The 24,689-nt window shown below is 48.1% G+C and overlaps 1 protein-coding gene across 1 annotated transcript in view; it reads right to left on the reverse strand.

Moving 5' to 3' along the window:
* The window catches only part of LOC140393469 (uncharacterized), a 470,641-nt gene that overhangs the window by 210,190 nt on the left and 235,762 nt on the right, over window positions 1-24,689 (reverse strand). Inside the window, exons 128-134 of the mRNA XM_072479798.1 lie at window positions 19,935-20,020; window positions 19,224-19,353; window positions 11,135-11,325; window positions 10,482-10,569; window positions 9,153-9,273; window positions 4,313-4,491; window positions 3,549-3,695 (exon numbers count right to left, since the gene is read on the reverse strand). Of these exons, the coding sequence (XP_072335899.1) occupies window positions 3,549-3,695; window positions 4,313-4,491; window positions 9,153-9,273; window positions 10,482-10,569; window positions 11,135-11,325; window positions 19,224-19,353; window positions 19,935-20,020 (942 nt within the window). The remainder of the gene's footprint in view (window positions 1-3,548; window positions 3,696-4,312; window positions 4,492-9,152; window positions 9,274-10,481; window positions 10,570-11,134; window positions 11,326-19,223; window positions 19,354-19,934; window positions 20,021-24,689) is intronic.

Here is a 24,689-nt window from a genome sequence, read left to right on the forward strand (position 1 = left end):
AACCTTTATCAGAAGCACATCAGATTAAAGTCACTACTGAAAACATTTATAATTCTGAATTCACCAAATGGTCAAGAGATAGTCTTGTGATGGCAGAGAGAACAGCAGTATACCTGCTTGGTCTGGCTTCAGCTCCAACACTGAAAACAAAACTATAACACACCCTGCAGCCTGCTCAAAAACGAAAGTAAAAAGCTGACAGACAGCCCAGCTCCACCCACTCTCTGACACCACTGCAGTAGTAAACACCCATTTCTTAAAGGTACTCTCACGACGGATATTTATATACACACCCATTTCTTAACACCCATTTCTTAAAGGTACTCTCACATGACACTACAGTGAAAAAGGATGGGAACGTGACAAGGAATGTTGAAAAGACGAGCCTTAAGGCTTTGTACCTTAATGCGTGAAGCATTCCAATAAAGTGAATAAATTAATTGCGCAAATAGATGTATATAATTTTGCGAGGCCCCTCGGGGCTGAGCGACCATAATATTACAGAATTAATCATCAAGATGTACAGCAACGCAATTGATTCTGAGTCTAGGGTCTTAAATCTAAATACAGAAAACTATGATGGTTTGAGTTGGCTATGATGGATTGGGGACTGTTACTTAAAGGGATGATGGATAGGCAATGGCAAACATTCAAAGAGCGCATGGGTGAACTGCAACAATTGTTCAATTCTTCATTCCTATCTGGCAAAAAAATAAAACGGGAAAGGTGGCCAAACCATACCTTACAAGGAATATTAGAGAGAGCATTAGTACTGTATAGAACCTTAGTTAGGCCACACTTGGAGTATAGTGTTCAATTCTGGTCGCCACACTACCAGAAGGATGTGGAGGCTTTAGAGAGGGTGCAGAAGAGATTTACCAGGACGTTGCCTGGTATGGAGGGCATTAGCTATGAGGAGCGGTTGAATAAACTCGGTTTGTTCTCACTGGAACGACGGAGGTTGAGGGGCGACCTGATAGAGGTCTGCAAAATTATGAGGGGCATAGACAGAGTGGATAGTCAGAGGCTTTTCCCCAGGGTAGAGGGGTCAATTACTAGGGGGCATAGGTTTTAAGTGCGAGGGGCAATGTTTAGAGTAGATGTACGAGGCACGTTTTATTACACAGAGGGTAGTGGGTGCCTGGAACTCGCTGCCGGAGGAGGTGGTGGAAGCAGGGACGATAGTGACATTTAAGGGGCATCTTGACAAATACATGAATAGGATGGGAATAGAGGGATACGGACCCAGGAAGTGTAGAAGATTGTAGTTTAGTCGGGCAGCATGGTCGGCACGGGCTTGGAGGGCCGAAGTGCCTGTTCCTTTCCTGTACTTTTCTTTGTTCTATCAAAGGAATAGGCATACACATTGGCCAAAGAACAAACAGACCTGAGAATTGAGAGCAGTTTAGAATTCAGCAAAGGAGGGCCAAGGGACTGGTTAAGAAATGGAAAACCGACTACGAGAGTAAGCTTGCGGTGAACATATAAACTGACTGTAAAAGCTTCTATAGGTATGTGAAAAGTAAAAGATTGGCAAAGACAAGTGTAGGCACCCCACAGTCAGAAACAAGGAACTTATAAAGGGGAACAAAGAAATGGCTGACCAACTAAATACATACTTTGGTTCCATGTTCACAAAGGAGGACACAAATAATATACCAGAAATGTTGGGAATCACAGGGTTTAGTGAGAGGGAGGGACTGAAGGAAATCAGTATTAGTAGGGAAATGGTTTGGGGAAATTTATGTGATTTAACACTGATAAATCCCCAGGACCTGATAATCTACACCCCAGATGACTTCAAGAAGTTGCCCTAGATAAAGTGGATGCATTGGTGATCATCTTCCAAGATTCAATAAACTCTGGAAAAGTTCCTACATTCGCCTACAGATGAGCAGCTAATGTAACTTCACTATTTAATAAGGGAGGTAACAGACCAGTCAGCATGATATCGGTAGTGGGAAAACTGCTCGAGCCCATTACAATAGATTTTATAGCAGAGCACTTGGAAAGCAGGATCGGAAAGAGTCAGCATGGATTTACGAAAGGGAAATAATGCTTGACAAAACTACTGGAACTCTTCGAGGATGTAACTAGCAGAGTTGATGAAAGAAAGCCAGTGGATGTGGTTTATTTAGACTTTCAAACGAGTTTCCACAAGGTCCCACATAAGATTAACGTGTAAAATTCAAGTGCATGGGATTGAAGGTAGTGTATTGACATGGTTGGAAAACTGATTGGCTGACAGGAAAATGAGTAGAAACACATGTTTTTTTTTTAAACAAATGGCAGGCAGTGACAAGTGGGATACTGCAGGGATCAAGTCTAGGACCCCAGCTATTCATGACATATGTTAATGATTTAGATGAGCGAACTAAATGTAAGATCTCCAAATTTGCAGATGACACAAAGCTGGATGGGAGGGTGAGCTGTGATGAGGATGCAGAGATGCTTCAGTATGATTTTGACAAGTTGAGTGAGTGGACAAATGCATGCAAATGCAGTATAATGTGGATAAATCTGAGGTCATCCTCTTTGGTAGCAAAAAAAGGATAGCAGATTATTATTCGAATGGCTATGGATTGAGAAGGGGAATGTGCAAAAGACATGAATATGCTTGTATACCAGTTTCTGATCATAAGCATGTAAGTACAGCAGGCGGTAAAGGAGACAAATGGTATGTTGGCCTTCAGAGCGTGAGGATTCAAGTACAGGAGCAGGGATGTCTTGCTGCAAATATACAGGGCATTGCTGAGACCACACATGGAATGTTATGCGCAGTTTTGGTCTCCTTATTTGAGGAAGGCTGTTCTTGTTAGATGGGAGTATAGTAAAGGTTTGCCAGACTGATTCCTGAGATGGCAGGACTGACGTAGGAAGAGAGATTTAGTTGGTCAAGGTTATATTGCTGATTTAAAAGAATGAGGGGTAACCTCACAGAAACCTATAAAATTCTAACAGGACTAGACATGATAGATGCAGAAAGGGTGTGCCCGATGGCAGTGGAGTCCAGAATCAGGGGTCACAGCCTAAGGATACGGGATAAACCATTCAGGACTGAAATGAGGAGACATTTCTTCACCCAGGGAGTGGTGAACCTGTGGAATTCACTACCAGAGAAACAGTTGAAGCCAAAACATTGTATTTTGCTGAGAACGAGTTAGATATAGCTCGAGGCGAAAGGAATCAAAGAATATGGTGGGAAAGCAGGAACAGGTTACTGAGTTGGGTGAACAACCATGATCATGAAGAATGGTGGAGCTGGTTCGAAAGGCACAATGGCATACTCCTGCTCCTATTTTTTTAATGTATTTCCCAAATTTTAATGGCACTATTGCCCATTTACAAGTACTGAAGTCTACAACCAATTATTAGAAGCTGGTTATGAACAGCTTTTTGTTCAAACTGACCAAAGAAGGGCCTTGCTTTAAGAAAGGCCAACGTCATGAACACTTCGGCATGCAAATTAAAGATATTGCTTATTATCTAGTCACCCTATCAATACAGAACACAACATTTGAATATTAATATTCTCTTTGTTTCAGTACCGTGGTATTTTCCAAATGTTGCGCCATCAATGCAGCAAGTGTATCAACTTGAGTGATATTCCAGCTGCTGACATCCGAAGCATTAAACACAGTGGATATGTTCCCCAGCAGTCGAATTTGCTTTTCTGGTAGCCCATTGGGGTAAATCTGTTTCAGGAAATCCAAAATGAGAAATATCAAACAGTTGATATGCAGTCAGCTTTCATTTCCACTTTATATCATCAGAATTGAGCAACAATTGATCTCTTGTTATATTCGTAAAACCTTGACCAGACCACCTCCAGGGTTTGCGCAGTTAATTTCAACTAATGTGCCATTATTCCCTTTTCCTGTTCAATTCCCACTGGAGAGATGAGAGCACATAATCAAAACTTATCATTCAGCGCAACACTGAGGAAATCTTGAACTGTCGCGTGTATCGAACTTGGGATGGAGGAGATATTCCGAGGTCTCTTATGTTAATTCTCAAGTGCATGCAAAAGATCCTGTGATTCCATATGAAGAGCAGCACAGGAGTTCTTAAAGATTCCTGGCTAATACTCAGTCCTCTGTCAACATCACTAAAATAAAATAGGTAATCAGGAGTCCCATTGCTACTTGTCATACTTTGTGAAAAGTGGCTGTCATGTTCTCCGCCATTATCACATCACTGCAACTGAAAACAGACGTCATTTGCTGCGAAACACTGTGGAAATTTCTAAGATAGTGAAAAGGTTATATCAAGGCAAGGTTCCTTATTATGATTTTACATCAACTTTTCTTACCCGCAATAGTCTCTGTTTCAGAACTCCCAGCTGAATACGATCAAAGGCAAGAGATCCCAGTCGGAGGACATTGTCTTTCAGCACAAGATCACTCAAACAGACGTCCAACTGGGCCGTATTGTAGATTGCAGGTGTCAGGTCATTAATGTCTTCTGCTATTATTATTCCCTTTGTGCAGTCTGCAAGCACAAGATTCTTTTAGTGTAATACTTCAATTTACTGGTAATTTCACGCTTTCATTTTTTAAAGAAAATATTTTATGAAGTCATTTATTATTTTAACAATCAGGTTTCAACAAGAACAAAACAATATAACCAACACACCGCCCCCCCACCCCCCCCCCCCCCACCCCCCCCGCCCCGCCACCCCCCCCCGGCTAATGGCTTAATTTTTCTGAGAAACCATGCCATGTCGCTAACCCATACCCCCGACTTCGGGAGTTCCGAGTCCCTCCATCCTAGTAGGATCTGTCTCCGGGCTGCCACCAGTGAGGCAAAAGACAGGAATTCAGCCTCTCTCACCCCCTGGGCTCCCGGATATTCCGACATACCAAAGATCGCAACCTCTGGACTCGGTACCACCCTCGCTTTTAATACCTCGGACATGATGTCAGCAAACCCCTACCAGAAACACCTCAGTCTCGGACATGCCCAAATCATATGGACATGGTTCGCAGGATCCCTCCGCACAATGCCCACACCAAACCTCCACCCCCTCAAAGAACCTGCTCATCCGGGTCACCGTTATGTGCACCCTGTGGACCACCTTGAATTGTATCAGGCTGAGCCTGGCAGATGATAAGGATGCATTGACTCGCCTCAGGGCCTCATCCCATAATCAGGCCTCCAACTCCCCACCCAGCTCTTCTTCCCAATTTTTCTTCACCGCCCCGTATCGGGGCTCCCTCCCACTCCATCAGCTCCCTATTGATCTCGGAAATCTTCCCCTCCCCAACTCCTGCTCTTGACACCACCTTATCATAAAGCCTCTGGCGCGGCAGGTGTGGGAAGGTCGAAACCTGCATCCGCACAAAGTCCCTCACTTGCAGATACCGGAACCCATTCCCACCTGGCAACTTAAACTCCTCCTCCAAGCTCCAATAAAGAGATCTACAAATCTCTCGATCCCCGCCCGCTGCCATCCCCGGAACCCCCCATCCAGCACCCCCGGAGGGAACCAGTGGTTACCACATATCGGTGCCCATACCGACGCCCCCTCCAGACCCACGTCCTGCCGCCACTATCCTCATACCCTCAGGGCTGCTACTACTACCGGGCTTGTGGAGTACCTGGCCAGCGAGAGGTGCTGTTAACAGTGCCCGCAAACTTGTATCTTTAAATGAGGCTGCCTCCGCCCGCTCCCAAACCAACCCTCCCCCACTAGCCACTTGTTGACCGTCGCAATATTCGCCGCCCAATGATAATTTACATAATTCGGAAGAACCAGCGCCCCCCCACCCCCCTCCCCCTCCCCCAACAGCACCTTCTTAACCCGTGGGGCTTTACCAGCCGAAACAAATCCCGAGATCACCGCATTCACCTTTTTAAAGAAGGCTTTAGGGATAAAAATTGGGAGGTTCTGAAAGACAAACAGAAACCTCGGGAGGACCGTCATTTTCACTGTCTGTACCTACCCCGACAATGACAGCAGGAGCGCACCCCACCTCTGAAAGTCCCCCCTCATCTGTTCTACCAGCCGATCCAAATTCAGCTTGTGCAGCTATTCCCATTCCCATGCCACTTGGATACCCAAATACCGAAAAGCTCCCTCCTACCACCTTTAACAGCATCTCCCCCAATCTCTTCTCCTGCCCCCTCGCCTGAATCGCAAAGGCCTCACTCTTGCCCATAGTCAATTTATACCCCGAAAACCAAGCAAATTCCTCGGAATACCCCATAATCCCTCCAATCACCCCCAGCGGGTCTGAAATGTATAGAAGTGAATCATCCACGTAAAGCGAAACCCTGTGCTCCACTATCTCCTGCCAGACAGTCAGCGCTCTCAGTGCCATTGCCAACGGCTATATAGTCAGGGCATACAGCAGTGGGGAAAGTGGTCACCCCTGCCTGGTCTCCCGGTGCAGCCTAAAATAGTCTGAACTCACCCAATTCGTCTGGACACTCAACACCAGTGCCTGATTCAACATCCGAACCCAGTCCACAAATCCCTGTCCAAACCCAAACTGCCCCAGGATCTCCCATAGGTATTCCCACTCTCTCGATCAAAGGATCTCCATATGGGCCTGAATCACAAGAAACTCCCCCCTGACCATTACCTTCAGTGCCTCCCATGCCGACACCTTCCCCATATCATTAATCTCCACATATCCCCGGATGGCCTTCCTCACCCGCTCACATACCTCTTCCTCTGGCAACAGCCCCACGTCCAGCCTCCATTGCAGGCGCTGGGCCCCCTCTTTGCTCATCCGTCGGTCGACCCACTGCGGGGCAGGTCCGACACCACTATTGCCGAATACTCAACATCAACCACCCCCGCCAACAACGTCTTATCAAACACAAAAAAGTCAATTCGGGAGTACACCTTGTGCACATGGGAGAAGAATGAAAATCCTTTCGCCCTCGGTCTCCCAAATCTCCACGGATCCATCTCCCCATGTCCTCCATTAACCCCCAGAGTTCCTTAACTATTGCCGACACCCTCCCCGACCTCAAGATCGACCAGTCTAGTCGCGGATCCAGGACCGTATTAAAGTCTCCCCCCCGCCCCCCACAATTAACCGATGGGAGTCCAGGTCGGTGATCCTCCCCAGAACCCGCCTCATAAATTCGACGTTGTCCCAGGTCGGGGCATAAATGACACACCGGCATCACCTCCAATTTCCCGCTCACCATAACATACCTCCCCAGAGTCCGCCACTATGCTTCCCTCTTCAAACGCCATCCACTTATCGATCAAAATCGACCTCCCCTTCATTTTAGAGTGCAATCCAGAGTGAAATACTTGCCCTACCCATCCCTTCCTCAGTGTAGTCTGGTCCCACACCTTCAGGTGAGTCTCCTGTAGCATGGCCACATCCGCCTTCAATAATTTTAAATGAGCGAACACACGGGCCATTCAACCCTCGCACGTTCCACGTGATCAGCCTGCTCGGGGGGAGGGGGGGGGGCGCACCCTACCCTCCCTTTGCCGATCAATCATAGCCCCTATTGGGCCAGCCTCCAGCCGCGTACCATACGTCCGTAGGCCCGCCCTCGGGCGCCCAACGTCATCGGTCCTCCTCCTATTACCATTTAGAAGCCCTTCCCCTGTCAGCAGTACACCCCCCCCCCCCTGCCAATCTCCCAACAACCCCTACTCCCATCACCTCACAAACCAACGTCTGCTCACCCCTGACGGCACTTCCGTGAACTCGCCTGCCCAGATAGCCTGGCAGCCCCCGTCCATGGCGTTCAGCATCCTACCCCCCCCCCCACTGATTACCCTGCCCCACCGTCCTCCCAACCCGCTAGTGCAAACAATAACAACCCCTCCCCAAGCCCAATCGAACAGATCAACACCCCATCTTCCAAAAAAGAACAGAAACAAACCTGAAGCAAAACAATGGCCCCAAACACAAATTAAACACAGCGCCAAAGCATCTCCACCAAAGTTCAATGTCCTCCTTCTGCCAGTCCATTGTCTGTGAAAAATTTCATCGCTTCCTCCGACGTCCTGAAGTATTGTAACTGGCTATCATAGATCACCCACAAACCTGCCAGATAGAGCATCCCGAGCTTCACCCACTTCTTGAAGAGGGCCGCCTTGGCCTTATGAAGCTCGCTCTCCTCTTGGCCAGCTCTGTACCAGGTCCTGATATGCTCGAAGTTCACTGCCCTCCCAGGTGCAGCGCCTAGTCTGCCTGGCCCACCTCAAGATCAGCTCCTTGTTCAGGAAACAGAGCTATCACACTGTCATCGTCCTCGGCAGCTCGTTCCCCTGGGACTTCCTCATTAGCGCACTAGGCGCTCGATCTACTTCCAGAGGATGTGCAAATGCTCCCTCCCCCAGCGGCTTCTCCAGCAACCCCCCCACTTACCTGCCGGTGTCAGCTCCCTCCAGCAGGCCCACGATCCTAATGTTCTGTCCGCGGAACTGGTTCTCCAGGTCTTCGACTTTCTCCTGGAGCCGCCTCTGCTGATCCTGCAACAGTCCCACCTCCGCTGCCATCTAGGCGAGCTGTTCCTCGTGTTCCCCCGCCACCTCCTTCATCTTCTGGATCGCCTGACCCTGGGTCTACAGCCTCGTCTCCAGGCGATCGATCACCACCTTAATCGCGTCCACCGCCCAGGCCGGGAACTCCAGATCCCCTTTGCGTTGCTCAGTGAACTTCCCATTCAGGAAGCCCACCAGCTGCCCTGTTGACCACTGAGCCAACAGGGCCACTCCCCAATTTCACTCTTTAATAAGGCAATTTATGGATTATTGACTGAAAAAGGACATTGATCAATGCTGCGGTTGATAAAGGGCTTTTTTCTCATTTTCTACAGTGAAAGTAACTACAGGTTACATGGATGTTCTCCATAAACATGCTCTGAATTGCAAATTGTCAGTTGTATACAAATTGTTGTGTCATGTTGAGACCTTCCACTCCATGAACAGCAGATAGGTTTAGCTGTGTGTGTACCAAATGTTGCAGTCCGATCTTAAACATCAGACATGTCCCATTGTTCAAATGTATATGGAACAATCAAATGGATTGAAAGCCCATTACATCCCCTTGTTCCATTTGATGCTCATGAATTGAGGCTGCAGTATATTCATAAAAGACAAGTCCTGTCCGCTTGTAAACAAGATATCATCTATACACAACATTTTGTTAATGTTTATTCTGATTACATACTTATCGTATTGTTTGATGTAATTCGCAAATTAAGTTGATTTATGAATATCAGAACATCATTGGGGGGCCTCAAACGTTTTGTTTTCTTGATAAACTTTGGAAGAGCTTCAATCAGGACAACCTGCATGGGACAAAATGCAATGCTTAAAAAATACTCTTCATGCTTCCTGGGCCACCAGCAGTAACATCTGAACTAACATCTTGGCAGCACGGTAGCACAAGTGGATAGCACTGTGGCTTCACAGCGCCAGGGTCCCAGGTTTGATTCCCTGCTGGGTCACTGTCTGTGCGGAGTCTACACATTCTCGCTTTGGCTGCGTGGGTTTCCTCCGAGTTCTCTGGTTTCCTCCCACAGTCCAAAGACGTGCAGGTTAGGTGGATTGGCCATGATAAATTGCCCTTAGTGACCAAAAAGGTTAGGAGGGGTGATTGGATTCCGGGGATAGGGTGGAAGTGAGGGCTTAGGTGGGTCGGTGCACATTCGATGGGCCGAATGGCCTCCTTCTACACTTTATGTTCTAAAACATTCTTCTATGGTGAAAATGGTTTTTTAAAATTTAGAGTACCCAATTCATTTTTCCAATTAAGGGACAATTTAACTTGGCCAATCCACCTACCCTGCACATCTTTGGGCTGTGGGCGCAAAACCCACGCAAACACGCCAGGAATGTGCAAACTCCACACGGACAGTGACCCAGAGCCAGGCTCAAACCTGGGACCTCGGTGCCGTGAGACTGCAGTGCTACCCAATGTGCCACCGTGCTGCCCCTATGATGAAAATCTTTGCCAAAACACATTAGTGCCAAAGCAAATGAGCAGTGGCTGCAAGATGATGGGAATGTTGACATATCAGCACAAAGTTTTGAATTGAAGCTTCCAGTGCTAAGGATATAAGAAAAAGCACATAACCAAACATAAAGGCAGCTCTCCGAGCATTCCAAACAACTGCTGCAGGTTCTAATGAAATGTAAAATGATGGGAAACCGAGGCATATTTACTACCAATTCTGGATCCCCAAACACAAGGTTCAAACAAAGTATCTAACCAGGTGACAGTTCAGTCACAAACTGTCCAAAATCAGTGCACACGTTAACAAAGTTCACCACACATGTCATAGTGGTTTCAAACAGAATTAATTTCTATGTATGAGCCAATATTTTGATTCATTAAAAATTGAAAATATTATTTCCTCACTTAGGATTTCAATCATTTTGAGTTTCTTAAGAAAATGCTCTCACTGAAGACTCTATTCTACTGTCGCCAAAAAAATTGGTTGGGTGATTTACAAATTCAGCTATCTAAATTGATTTTTCATCAGATACAGCATACCTTTGTGACTTTACTCCATGTGTAGGTCAAAGTCAAGGGCAGATTTCCAAGATCTTGTATTGTAGATGATGACCATGATGAAGGATCGCTACAGGCAAAGAAGAAACTCTTGAGTTAAGGAACACATTACTGATATTGCTTTGCAGGATAGTAATCACTAGATACGACGGCAACTGAAATATTTCCTATTCAATGCGATCAGCCTCTATCAATTAGTCTGCAACTAACCCCAACTTGAGGAGCCGAAGGAAGTCCCAGTGGTCGAAAGCTTTAGGAAGCATAGGTTCATGGTCACCTATGCTTCCAAAGCCTGCACACACTTTCCTTTGCTGCAACATGCCAGGTTTGCAACTCAACTCCATTTATATCCCAATCCACCTGCTTTTATTTGGGGATGCATGTGGATTGTTGCAAAGACAGTGGTATAAATCTTCCAATCCACTCTGGCAAGGGAATCACCGTGGCGGGACGGAGATTTCATGGACATACAAAAGATCCCTTGAACATAGTTGGGAACCTCCAGTCCCGGGGTGAGGGACTGGAAAACCCCTCCAAGAATCAAGATTCAAATTAGAAATTCATAACATTACAAGCATAAAAGTAAGCAACTCAGGTTCAAATTGTATGGAATTCTGTGAACATTGAACACTCACCCATATTTGCTGACTCTACTATTTAGTCGAGCTTCAATGGCTCTCTTCTGATCCTCACTGTACGAGTTGCAGGTCTTCAATGCATCCAAAATGGAAATATCAGATGCTGTGATGATGGATCCGTCGAGGTCACATACCAATCTACCCAGGATTGTCACACTCTCCTTTGTCAGATTCCTGCTGGAAATTCCCTGAGTATTGGCAAAATGAGCAATATTAATTCAGCAGTAGAATATGTTTACTGTTCTTTTGTGTACGGAAGGCTGAACATCCACAATACATCACCAAGTAGCAGATTGGATTATGTTGTGTTCATTGCCTCAAGACTAACTGACAGCTTTCCAGTACAAGGCACAAAGCTGAAATTCTGGAAATAAATATTTTGGTGCCTGCCAGTTTTAAGATAACATCAGATGCAACAGGAGCTAAGCAAAGTCAATGAAGCAAGCTTTAGAAATCTATTAATACCGTCTGGGTCACTCAAAGAATGGGTCCATTTCAAGCGGCATTTCAATACTTTAAAAAACAATTAGAAAGGTTATATTTTTATCATGACAGTGATGTTCATTTGGAAGCAGTTTACTGTATCTGTGGCTGGTAAGAGATATCGGCGCTGGTTACCCTTCAATATCTTAAACTGGCAAGTTCTTGTGTGCACAGAGTAATCTGTTGCACGCTCCAATGCGGCTACAGAGTAGATTGCACACCTGCATGGCTTTCCACAGTGTTTGCAAGGAAGTAAGCTTTAATTTTATTTTTTCCATTCATATATGCCACATTTGCAGACATTCACCTTCAAGAAGTCCTTGAACCTTAACTCAGCCTACCTCGCAGGCAGTATATATCACAAAATACTTCAACACTGTGGTAACTTGACCAGAAAAAATTAGTCGCAAGGCATTGTGAAAGTTAATCTTCTTTAAAATTTATCAATAGTAAAGTTTAAAATACAGTGTGGACTCAAAAATGGGTGCAACTAGTTAAACATCGAAATAACAGTAAATGAATAGAATTAGAACTAGCGGCGGTTAAACACAAATATACAGAGGTATCAACAATTAATATCGGCACAGCATTTACGGACGATATCACTAATGGATTTAAATAAGAAGATGCATATTATTAACATTTTACCCCCCTAAAATTTTGATCCTCCTTAAAGACTGAAATGTGATGATATGCATAAGCAATCATGTAAATAGTAATGTATACGACCTCCAACCAGCAGGCAGCAGTAGAGAACAATCACGTGACACTGTTACCTCAGGGAGTCTGGAGATAATCGTCGTAGTGGATAGTCATATTTGATAATCTTAGATAACTTATAATAGTTAGTAGTTTTTGATCATTTTCTCATATTTATCTAACCCAGGTAATTGTTAAAAAATAAACATTTAACGAGTCAAGAACTAGGCGTTCTCTAGTGCACGATTCCTACTGTCCAAGCACCAGAATGTAACAGGGGAGCAGGATAAGCCTTGAAGACATAAAATGGTATCAGGACTGGCTTTGAACATCGAACAAGATACCAGGGTTGGTTTTGAAGATCCAAAAGACAAAGATAACAGTGAAGAAATATAATTTCTCCTAACCACGTAGAGCACTGGAAAATCTCACTCAATGCACAACTAGGCATCGAAGTCCAGGATGGAAGTTCAGAAGACGCCACACCAGCTTCGAGTCACTGGTAAGTCGATGCAAATTGACGCACTTTTAAACAGCAACTCACACTCTACATAGCAGCTCAGGATCTTCAGGCACAGCCTAATGAATGTAGAATTGTTGCGCACTATAGCAGGTCCACAGGCGACAGAAATCTTTAACACCTTTCTATTCAATAATGAAGCTGATAAAAAAAAACTTTGATGAAGTTGTGAAAAAGTTTGATCGATCACCGGAAAAAAATGAAACGTTCGAGCAGTATATTTTTCGCATGCGTACACAGCAGGCAGGTGAATCAGCTTCTCAACAGACTTGAGGTTAAACGCGCAGACATGTAATTTTGCAAGCATCGATGATCACGATCAAATCATGTTTGGGATTAGTAATGACAAAGTTTGGGAGAGATTGTTGAGGGAGAATGAACTCCAGCTCGACGATGCTATTGAGCGAGTTGGAGCGCCATGATGCCTCCGATGTTGCCCACCGGATCTTCCGCATAGAATGAGACCCTGTGCACGACCCCCTCCCCAACTGGTTCAATCCCTCTTCAGGGATTGCACTAAGCGCCATTGCCAACGACTCTATCGGCAAGGCAAAGAGCAATGGGGAGAACGGATACCCCTACCTCTTCCCACAATGCAGCCCAAAGTACCCCACTTACTAGGTTCCTCTGCAAGCTCGCAACCGGCGCCTTATATAACAGCCGAGCCCAATCTACAAACCCCTGCCCGAACCCAAACCACCCCAGCACCTCCAACAAAAAGGCCCATTCCACTCGATCAATCGCCTTCTCCGCGTTACTCGCTACCACTACCTCCACCTCCTCGAATGCATTGTAATTACATTGAGTAGCCTTCTCACATTCACCAACAGCTGCCTCCCCTTCACAAAACCCATTTAGTCTTCGTCTTTCACTCCCGACACACAGTCCTCAATTCGCAACACCAACACCTTCGCCAACAGCTTGGTGTCCACGTTTAACAGTGAAAACTCTACCGGGAACCCGTCCGGCCCCGGGGCCCTCCCTGCCTCTATCATCCCCATAATCTCCATCACCTCCTTCAGCCCAATTGGGGCCCCCAGGCCCTGAAACAGCCCCTCCTCCATTTTGGGGAACTCCAACCCATCCAGGAACTGTCACATCCCCTCCTCCCTGGCACGGGACTCTTATAAAACGCTTCAAACATCCCATTCACCCCCTCCGGGTCCATCACCACCTTGTCTTCATCATCCCTCACTTTGTTAAACTCCCTCGCCATCTCCTGCATTCTCTTTTTTAAAAAAAAATATTTTATTGAAAATTTTTGGCCAACCATCACAGTACATTGTGTATCCTTTACACAGTAATATAACAATATAAATAACAATGGCCAGTTTTATAAACAAGAAATAAATAATATATAAACAAAAACAAAACTAAATGGCAACTGCCTTGTCCCAGATAAATATTCTCCAAAAATATGTTTTAACAGTCCAATATACAATTATCTATAACAACAACCTATACATATTATACTTATATATTGACATCCCTGAGAATCCCTCTGGTTCCTCCCCCCCCCCCCCCCCCCCTGGGCTGCTGCTGCTGTCTTCTTCTTTTCCATTCCCTCTATCTTTCTGTGAGGTATTCGACGAACGGTTGCCACCGCCTGGTGAACCCTTGAGCCGATCCCCTTAGGACGAACTTAATCCGTTCCAGCTTTATAAACCCTGCCATGTCATTTATCCAGGTCTCCACACCCGGGGGCTTGGCTTCCTTCCACATCAACAGTATCCTGCGCCGGGCTACTAGGGACGCAAAGGCCAAAACATCAGCCTCTCTCGCCTCCTGCACTCCCGGCTCTTCTGCAACCCCAAATATAGCCAACCCCCAGCTTGGTTCGACCTGGACCTCCACTACCTTCGAAAGCACCTTTGTCACCCCCACCCAAACCCCTGTAGTGCCGGACATGACCAGAACATGTGGGTGTGATTCGCTGGGCTTTTCGAGCATCTCGCACACCTATCCTCTACTCCAAAAAATTTGCTAAGCCGTGTTCCAGTCATATGCGCCCTGTGTAACATCTTAAATTGTATCAGGCTTAGCCTGGCACACGAGGACGATGAGTTTACCCTACTTAGGGCATCATCCCACAGCCCCTCCTCAATCTCCTCCCCCAGCTCTTCTTCCCATTTCCCTTTCAGCTCGTCTACCATAATCTCCCCCTCGTCTCTCCTCTCCCTATATATGTCTGACACCTTACCGTCCCCCACCCATGTCTTTGAGATCACTCTGTCCTGCACCTCCTGCGTCGGGAGCTGCGGGAATTCCCTCACCTGTTGCCTCGTAAAAGCCCTCAGTTGCATATACCGGAATGCATTCCCTTGGGGCAACCCATATTTTTCGGTCAGCGCTCCCAGACTTGCAAATCTCCTGCATTCTCAACTGATGGGCCACTATCCTGCTTGCCTTTTCCCCATGCTCATACACTGCCCCTCTGATCCTCCAGAGCTGCCCCATTGCCTTCCCATTTGAAACTAGCCATACTCCATCTGGAGCCACTGCCTCTCCCTCAACAGTCTCGCCTCGAGTGTCTCATGTCCATCCTCAAAATCTTGTCCACCAGTTTTGCTCTCTCCTCCCACTCCATCTTCTCCAATGCGCCCAAATTGATACGAACACCCCCCTGACTACCACCTCGAGTGCCTCCCACAGCGTGCCGGCCATGAACTCTCCCCGTCTTGTTCAGCTCCATGTATTCACAAGTGGCTGCCCTCACACACCTCCTTATCGCCGCTTAAAACCGCATCCAACGTCCACTGCGGGCGCTTTGCACACCCACCTCCCCCCCACGGGTCACTCGCAAATCCCCCCCCCACGGGCCACTCGCAAATCCAGCCAGAGTGGTGCGTGGTCAGAAACCGCAATCGGCAAATACTACGAGACGGCCACCCCCACCAACAACGTCTTATCCAACAGGAAAAATCAATCCTGTGCACGAGATATGAAAACTCCTTCGCCCTCCGCCTCTCAAATCTCCACACGTCCAACCCCTGAACCCTTGCGCTCCATAAACTCCCTCAGCTCCTTCACCACTGCAAGCACCCTTGACGACTCAGGACCCGATGGGGAATCAACCGATGAAAATCCAAGTCCGCAATGCTCCCTGACATCATCCCAATTTGGGGCATAGTCATTTACCAGAAGCGCCGGCATCCCTTCTGGTTCTCCTGCATCATTCCCATTTCAGCAACCAATGAGGCCAATTGCTCTTCGTGCTCCCCCACTGCCTCCTCCACGTTCTGGATCGCCAGGCCCTGGGGCTCCAGCCTCTGCTCCACTTGCGTGAACCCAGGTCTCAGCGGTTCCACCTCCTTCACTAGATCTCTCAGGGCCTCCTTCCTGTGTTGCAAGAACTTGTTGTTCAAGTACTCCCCCATCTACTCGGTTGACCACTGACCCTTGTCCTCCACCATCTTTTCCTGTGGTGTACCTCGAAGACTATCTGCTCCCGCAGCTCTTTCCTTCTTGCACTACTCCTTCTCTGTGGATCCATCCAGAAGCCACACCAGAGGAGTATCACCTTCCCCAGGCACACCTGTACGTTTTACCCTCAAATAGTTTGCCATTCGGGCGGGGAAAAGAAAGAAAAAAATCCATTGTGTGCGATCGCTCACTCCATGGCTGCCACCGGAGGTTCTGCCCAATATTTTTCTAATGTGGCCTGGATCAGTCAGCTGTCATACTTGCATTGGAATCTTTGCCACATTCAGAAGCGGTGCTAGATGAGCAACAGTCCAAACGAGATTATTCTGCCCTCTGTTGAGATACTCAAAGAAGTTTCACTGAACGCCCATCAACTTTCTTCAGTGGATCATGAGCAACCATCAAATCGGAGGCAATTTCATCAGGCTTATTCTGGTTGCTACACTTCTAGTTCGGAATGTCTTGGATCCTTTGTCTCTGCTACAAGTCCTCAGTCTCCCCTGCTGATCTTTGAAAAACGTTCCCCTTGTGTTTGGTGGGTATGTCCTTGCTTGACCATGTTGGCTGTTGTGCAATGTCCAGGTGGGAAGTGCTGGCTGTTCTTTCACTTTGCGGTGTTCGACTATGAAAGCGCATGTCAATTGGTTTGTCTCAGTGGATCAGCTTCAATTTCCTGTTCACAGAGTTTGCAAATGTCGGCTCAAATTAGTTCAAGCTCCTCATACTCACCTGCATTTCGGAGCACATTGGTGAACTCATCAATGTCGTTAACTGACTCCTGTCGTGTTAAGCACAGAGATAACACGGGCTGCAACTGGATGCAGCTATAACTGAAATATACTCCAGACCTTGAAGTTAGTTCAATTTGATTTATTGAACCTGTTAGCTCAGTTCTCTGCGAGTTCGACTCTCTGCTCACCTAAGTGTGATTACTCTGTCTGACTGAACCAGACTAGCTCTTAGCCACGTGCTGGAGGACTTATGTGATATATACACCTGACTCACTCTGTAGATCTCCCCAGTGGAAAGAGACAGAGTGTGAGTGCCTCGTGCCTTTTATAGAGGGAAACCACCCCCCCAGTATTCTGCCTGCTGATTGGTTATGTCCTGTTCTCTGTGTTCATTAGCTGCCTGTCTGTATCTCATTATGTGCATGTCTGCATATCATGACAACTCCAGTTTCACGAAAGCACATCCAAAGACACTGTCGGTGTGATCACAGATCATTCTCTTTCTTTTCAAGTTGTTCACGTGTTTGGAAGATCGTGCTTCCTCCATTCCTCTCAGTCCCTTCCTGCTCAGTTCACATATAGTGGAAGAAATAAGTCTGCATTCATCTCAGTCATCAGTCACTTCAAATATTTTACTTGCAGCTTCTTTCTTGACTTGATGCAGTGCACCCGCCTGCATGCCGCAATTGGCTTTCTGAATATCTTTTGCATTATTGGCAGCCATTTCCATGCCCTGAGAAATTTAGAGATCTTTCTTGAAACTAAGTGTGGATTTTCTCATAAAAATGCTGCTGAATGCTGACTTTGTTAATGCTACAAACTAATCTAGCTTGAAGCATGTCTTCCTAAACTGCCCAAATTTACAATGTTAAGAAAGCTGCAATTCAGCAACAAAGTTAGCTGCAGACTCTACTATCCTCCAACACACACAACACACATTTTCTCACACTCCGAGATACCCTTGGATCCCTACTCTGAGGCCCGCACTGGATCATTTGCGGTCTGAGGGCCCTGCTGTATGGTCCTCCACAATAACTGCAGTGCTGGAAGGCCCTCCGGCCTCCTATGCCAGCGAGAAACGGCCCCCACTCCGAGGCCTGCGCTGGACAAACCTCCACTCCAAGGCTCACTCTGGACCCCCACGCTGTGGTGTCCACTCTGAGATCCGCTCCAAGGCCTTCTCTCCCTTTCACTCCGCTGTCCACACCCATCTAATCAGAGGCTAACTTCTCCAGACACCAGCAGATGTGCAGCAATTTCTAAATGCCACACACCACCTAAGACCGCCGGTACCGCGGACTGCAGTTTGAGAACCCCGGCACTAACCAATGCACTCATGATCAGAACTCAAAGCTGAATACTGACGAATTTGAAAGCTTTACTGAACAGAATGATGAAAGATCAGCAATCAAATAGAATGGGCATCTGTGAAGTGAGTTGTCAAGAGATTTATTGTGACCATCATTATTCTTTCAGCTCCACTCAAGTGCTGGTTTTAATAAATACGCGAGGAGTCAGACGAGCAATACAAAGAAGACATTTATTTAAAATACATACTATTTATAAAGGGGCCCAGTTAGACTTTGCCAGGTTGTCTCACTCTCTCGGTCTGTTACTATCTGGCTGACCTTATATACACATGGTAATGGCCCCATAGTTAGCAAGGAAGCTCATACTTGAGCCACACGGGGAAAACAATCAAGCCAGCTCTGTGTACTTCATGTAGGTTATTAAACTGGTTCTTGAAGGACTACTCTCACCAATCACTCTCCACGGCGGAATCATAGAATTTACAGTGCAGAAGGAGGCTATTCGGCCCATCGAGTCTGCACCGGCTCTTGGAAAGAGCCCCTGCCCAAGCCCACACCTCCACCCTATCCCCATAAACCAGGAACTCCACCCAACACTAAGGGCAATTTATCATGGCCAATCCACCTACCCTGCACACCTTTGGACTGTGGGAGGAAACCGGAGCACCCGGAGGAAACCCACGCACACACGGGGAGAATGTGCAGACTTCGCACAGACAGTGACCCAAGCCAGGATCGAACCTGGGACACTGGAGCTGTGAAGCAATTGTGCTAACCACTATGCTACCGTGCTGCCCAAATGTTGAAACATTCCTCATTACCTGACATTGCCACAATGTGAAACTGACTTTCATCAGTACCAGCAAGAATGCTGACTAAATTAATGCTTAGCTTGGACCGATTCACTATTTTATCCTTACCAAACAGATCCTGGCATCGTTTAACAGATTTTGTCTTCTTGCTGACCCTTTTCGTAAGACATTGATGTTTGACTTTCCAACAGATTTGAAGAATTCTCGGCAGTTGGAGGATCTCCTGAACTGTGCAGAGCTGCAAAGGGAAACAGGAGCTATGTTCAGATTACATGAAGGAGAATGAACAGCTCAATTGGTGATTTCTCAAAGATATCCATTTTCAGATACTTGCATACACTCAGTGCAAGATCTCAGACTCTTCCTTCCCCTAAAGTTGGACACTGAGGACCATAAAACTGCCTTTACAGTCTCTCATTTTGTAATGTTAATTTATGGATTACATTTACCTCAAAACTGGCAAATATTTAAATTAAAACCTATGCTGTTGAGTCAAATTCAAAATAATTGCAATTGTTTTTCCTCCTGGTTCATTCAAAAAGTTGTGTATCAGACAATGTTCAAAAGACTCAGTGAATTCATAATTCTACAAACCTCCAGGACTTGACGAAACTTCATGCTGTTGATAAGTGGTCTACAGCTTTGACTAATGAGTTCAACTCATCATATTTTCCGATGTCACGCCATAAGGAAACAATTTTACTTTTGATCAATGTGACCCAGATACTTCCCTATCGCCTTTGCACAAATGGAGATCACCATCATCAAAACTTTGTTCAACAACACAATGGAGGAGAATTACAAGGAAATATAACATACTTTAGGAACAGCAGAACGTCCACAGGAAAGGTCTCTATGGCCAATGAAGTTCCATTAGCATGCAGTCTAGCAGACATGCAGCTCAGCTGAAAAAAAAGTTGTAAATACAATGTTGAGAACACAACAACCTGCATTCACTAATATCATAGAACATAGAACATACAGTGCAGAAGGAGGCCATTCAGCCCATCGAGTCTGCACCGACCCACTTAAGCCCTCACTACCACCCTTATCCTCGTAACCCAATAACCCCTCCTAACCTTTTTGGACACTAAGGTCAATTTATCATGGCCAATCCATCTAACCTGCACGTCTTTGGACTGTGGGAGGAAAGCGGAGCACCCGGAGGAAACCCACGCAGACACGGGGAGAACGTGCAGACTCCGCACAGACAGTGACCCAGTGGGGAATTGAACCTGGGACCCTGGAGCTGTGAAGCCACAGTGCTATCCACGTGTGCTACCGTGCTGCCCGTGCATGACTGCAAGTGTGGACTGCAAGCTGAATGCACATGGCCGCACTACTATTGGTATGTTAATAAAAGGAATTCTGGTGAAGGGACTACTGCCTCCATGGACTTATTACAGCTAACAATATTCAGTACTTCTTGTTGTGTTTTGTTTTGCTAGAAGTTGGTTAGATGCCAGCTTTCTCGGAGGTTGATGCTATAAAGTGTGTCCAATCAGTTATTTGGTCAAGGGGATCATGTCTGCTTTATTATCTATGGCTATTGTTCTGACATTGCACGGTAGACTTAATAAATTGGTACTCCTAGCAATAATAGTTTGGACTTGGAGAAATTACATGAATCGGATTCTGGAGGTGTTGATTCGAACACAACTTTCCACATCTGAGAATTACTTTGCATAACTTTTTACATGAATATATTCTGGGCGGGATTCTCCGTCCATTGGACACACGGCATTCGTTCCCCAATGGGACCAGGAATTGGGCGCCGGGGCAAAATTGTGATTGGCGCCTGAACGCCATGATTCAAGACCCGCTAGCGACATGGAAGAGTTCCTCACCGCATGCCAGCATGAGCATGTAAACAAATTGAACGAGTTGTAATGACCCATTTGCATCTCTTTAGAGGGCCTGCCGCATTATGCTTCGTCCTCACGATTCCCCTGGTTCCCACGGCCGGGAATCACGTGGGTGAGGTTCACTTGTGGTTTCTACAATTGTGAACCTGCCATGGTGGATCTAACCGTGGTCCAAGCGGGAAATCGTTGCCCATTGACCCATCGCGAGGTCCGGCACATCAGGACTACAATGGTAGGGACTTCCGGTTGTGGCTATGCGGAGCTAAGCCGCACGTTCGGCAGCTCCCCCTTGGAACGGACTTTTGGGCTCTTTTCAGGGCCCCCAACGTAATTTTTTCAACATTTCCCGGTGTGGGAAGAAGACTGCAACATTCCCCCGACAGTGTATGGCTTGGACCAGGAGCGGGGCGACTAAAAAAGTGGTGGTGAAGCCAAAGAAAGTGCGAGGGAAGAAGAGCAAGAAGGCGGCGGGCGGGGACCAGGCAGCGTGGATGCAGTGGGCGCAGGAGCAGCAGGAGGTTATCCAGCGCTGCATCAGGGAGCTCAAGGCGGACCTGCTGGAGCTGATGTAGGCTTCTATTGATAAGCTGCTGGAGACCCAGACGGCCCACGGGGTGGCGATCCGCAAGGTCCGACACAAGATCTCAGTTAACGAGGACGAGATCTTGGGCCTTGCGGTAAAGGTGGAGGCGCACGAGGCGCTCCACAAGAAATGGCAGGAACGGTTCGACAAGATGGAGAATCGGTCGAGGCAGAAGAATCTGCGGATACTGGGCCTCCCGGAGGGGCTGGAGGGGTCGGACGTGGGGGTCTATGTGGTCACCATGTTAAACTCGCTGATGGGAGCGGGGTCCTTCCAGGGGCCCCTGGAGCTGGAAGGGGCCCATAGAGTGCTAACGAGCCGCCGCAGGCGATGCTGGTGCGGTTTCATCGGTTCGTCGATCGGGAGTGCGTACTCAGGTGGGCCAAGAAAGAGAGGAGCAGCAGGTGGGAGAACGCGGAGGTTTGAATATATCAGGACTGGAGCGCGGAGGTGGAGAAGAAGAGGGCCGGGTACAATCGGGCGAAGGCGGTGCTGCACAGAAAGGGGGTGAAGTTTGGCATGCTGCAGCCGGCACGTCTGTGGGTCACCTACAATTATTTTTAGCCCCCAGAAGAGGCGTGGGCCTTTGTTCAGGCCGAGAAGCTGGACACAAACTGAGGGTCGGGATGGGGGGTCGGGTGTGGAGATTGTTGTTGTGTTACATTTTGAGGGGGGGGTTCTTTGTTCTTGTTTATTTTTGGTTCGGTGTGGGTGGTTAGGGTGGGTTGGGCACTGTTTTGGTTGGGTCTGTCGGGTGGGCTCTTGGAGGGGGGCAAATAAACGGAGTAGGGGGTGGATGGCCGGTAGGGAGGATGGGGCCCCGCGGGGGAGGGTGTGGCCCGAGTCGGGGGTGAGGGGACTGGGCCTGTTAAAGGAGCTGCGCCAGAGGAGGTGGGGCCGGGCAGGTGGAAAGCCCGGGTTTTTCCCGCGCTGAAGGCTGGAGGAGGTGGGGCCGGGGAGCGCAGGTTTTTTCCCGCGCTTGGGATGGAAGGGGGAGGCGAAGAGCCTGCGGGTGGGTAATGGAGGGCGAGGGGAAGTCCCACAATGGGAGGAGTCGAAGGAGAGGCGGGAGCGGCCGGGGTCAGCAGGAGACAGCTGACTTGCGGGAGTGCAATGGGGGGAGCAATGCAGCTGGGAGAGGTCCTAGCTGGGGGAGGGGGTGGGGGGTGGAGGGGAGGGAGAGGGGGGAACCGGGTTGCTGCTGGTATGGTCAAGGGGGAGCTGGAGCGAGTAGAGGGTGTTGCGACGGGGGCCTCCCCATTCTTATCCCGAAGGCCTTCTTTAGGCGGGTCAACAGGATCATAACGGGGGTTTGTGTGGGCGCGAGGGACTCAGAGTGTGAGAATGGTCTTTCTGGAGTGGAGTAGGGATGGGGGGGGGGGCTGGCGCTGCCCAACCTCTGTGGGTACTACTGGGCCGCCAATGCGGGGATGGTGCGCAAGTGGGTGATGGAGGGGAAGGGGGCTGCATGGAAGAGGCTGGAGACGGCGTCTTGTGAGGGTACGAGTCTGGAGGCGCTGGTAACGGCGCCGCTGCCGCTCCCTCCAATGAGGTATACCATGAGCCCGATGGTGGCGGCCACCCTCAGAATTTGGGGCAATGGAGCCGGCACAGGGGGGAAGTGGGGGCCTCGGTGTGGACCCTGATACGGGGGAACCACCGGTTTGTCCCAGGGAGAATAGATGGAGGGTTTGCGGGGTGGCACAGAGCAGGGATAAGAACGTTGGGGGACCTGTTTGTGGATGGGAAGTTCGCGAGCCTGGGTGAGCTGGAGGAGAAGTATGGGATCCCCCCGGGAAACACCTTTAGATATCTACAGGGAAGGGCATTTGCCAGGCGGCAAGTGGTGGAATTCCCGCTGCTGCCGCCACGCACGGTACAGGACAGGGTGCTCTCGGTGGTGTAGGTTGGAGAGGGGAAGATCTTGGCAACGTACCAGGTGATGCAGGAGGAGGAGGAGGCCTTGGTTGAGGAGCTGAAAGATAAGTGGGAGGAGGAGTTGGGGGAGGAGATCGAAGAGTGGACGTGGGCAGATGCCCTAGGGAGGGTGAACTCTTCCACTTTGTGCGTGAGGCTCAGCCTCATACAGTTTAAGATGCTGCACAGGGCACACATGACCGGGACAAGGATGAGCCGGTTTTTTTGGGGTGAGGACAGGTGTGTTAGGTGCTCAGGGAACCCAGCAAACCACACCCATATGTTCTGGGCATGCCCAGCGCTGGAGGAATTTTGGAAGGGCGTAGCGAGGACGGTGTCGAGGGTGGTAGGATCCAGGGTCAAACCGGGCTGGGGGCTCGCAATATTTGGGGTTGCAGAGAAGCCGGGAGTGCAGGAGGCGAAAGAGGCCAGTATTCTGGCCTTTGCGGCCCTGATAGCCCGGCGAAGGATTCTTCTTCAGTGGAAAGATGCGAGGCCCCAAGCGTGGAATCCTGGATCAACGATATGGCGGGGTTTATTAAATTGGAGAGGATGAAATTTGCCTTAAGGGGATCGGTGCAAGGGTTTTTCAGGCGGTGGGAACAGTTCTTAGACTTCCTGGCAGAACAGTAGACAATGGTCAGCAGCAGCCCGTGGGGGAGGGGGGTTGTGGGTTCTGTGTTATTTTTGTTTGGCGAGACTGGGGGATCTGAGGGGGTGTATATATTTGCTATGTGTTTCGGTGGGTGTTAATTTATTATTTATGTATAGGTGGGAGGTCGGCACTGGGTTGTTTTGTTTTGTATTTAATTCTATTGGGTTCCTTTTACATTTTGTTGTTGATATTTTGTGAAAACTTTAATAAAAATTATTTTTAGAAAAAAAGGACTACAATGGTAGAGACCATGCCAGCCAATTGAGGCTCAAACGCCCTCATTCCCCATCCCCCCAACCACCGCCTACCCCCAAAGTACACCATGACCTGCCCCGCCTGCTCCAAGGGACGCCTGTGATTGGTAGAACCCCACAGGGGCTCGTGTGAGGGAGACCCCCCCCCCCCCCCACAGGGACCGTGTGATAGGGAGACTCCACCCACAGGGGCCCCTATGATAGGTGGACTCCCTACAAGAATGCCACAATTGGGGCCTCCTCACATATAACCTGTAATAGGGGGACACTGCACAGGCACGCCTGTAATAGGGGGACCCC

The sequence above is a fragment of the Scyliorhinus torazame genome, chromosome 17 (assembly GCF_047496885.1).
Source record: "Scyliorhinus torazame isolate Kashiwa2021f chromosome 17, sScyTor2.1, whole genome shotgun sequence".
NCBI lineage: Eukaryota > Metazoa > Chordata > Chondrichthyes > Carcharhiniformes > Scyliorhinidae > Scyliorhinus > Scyliorhinus torazame.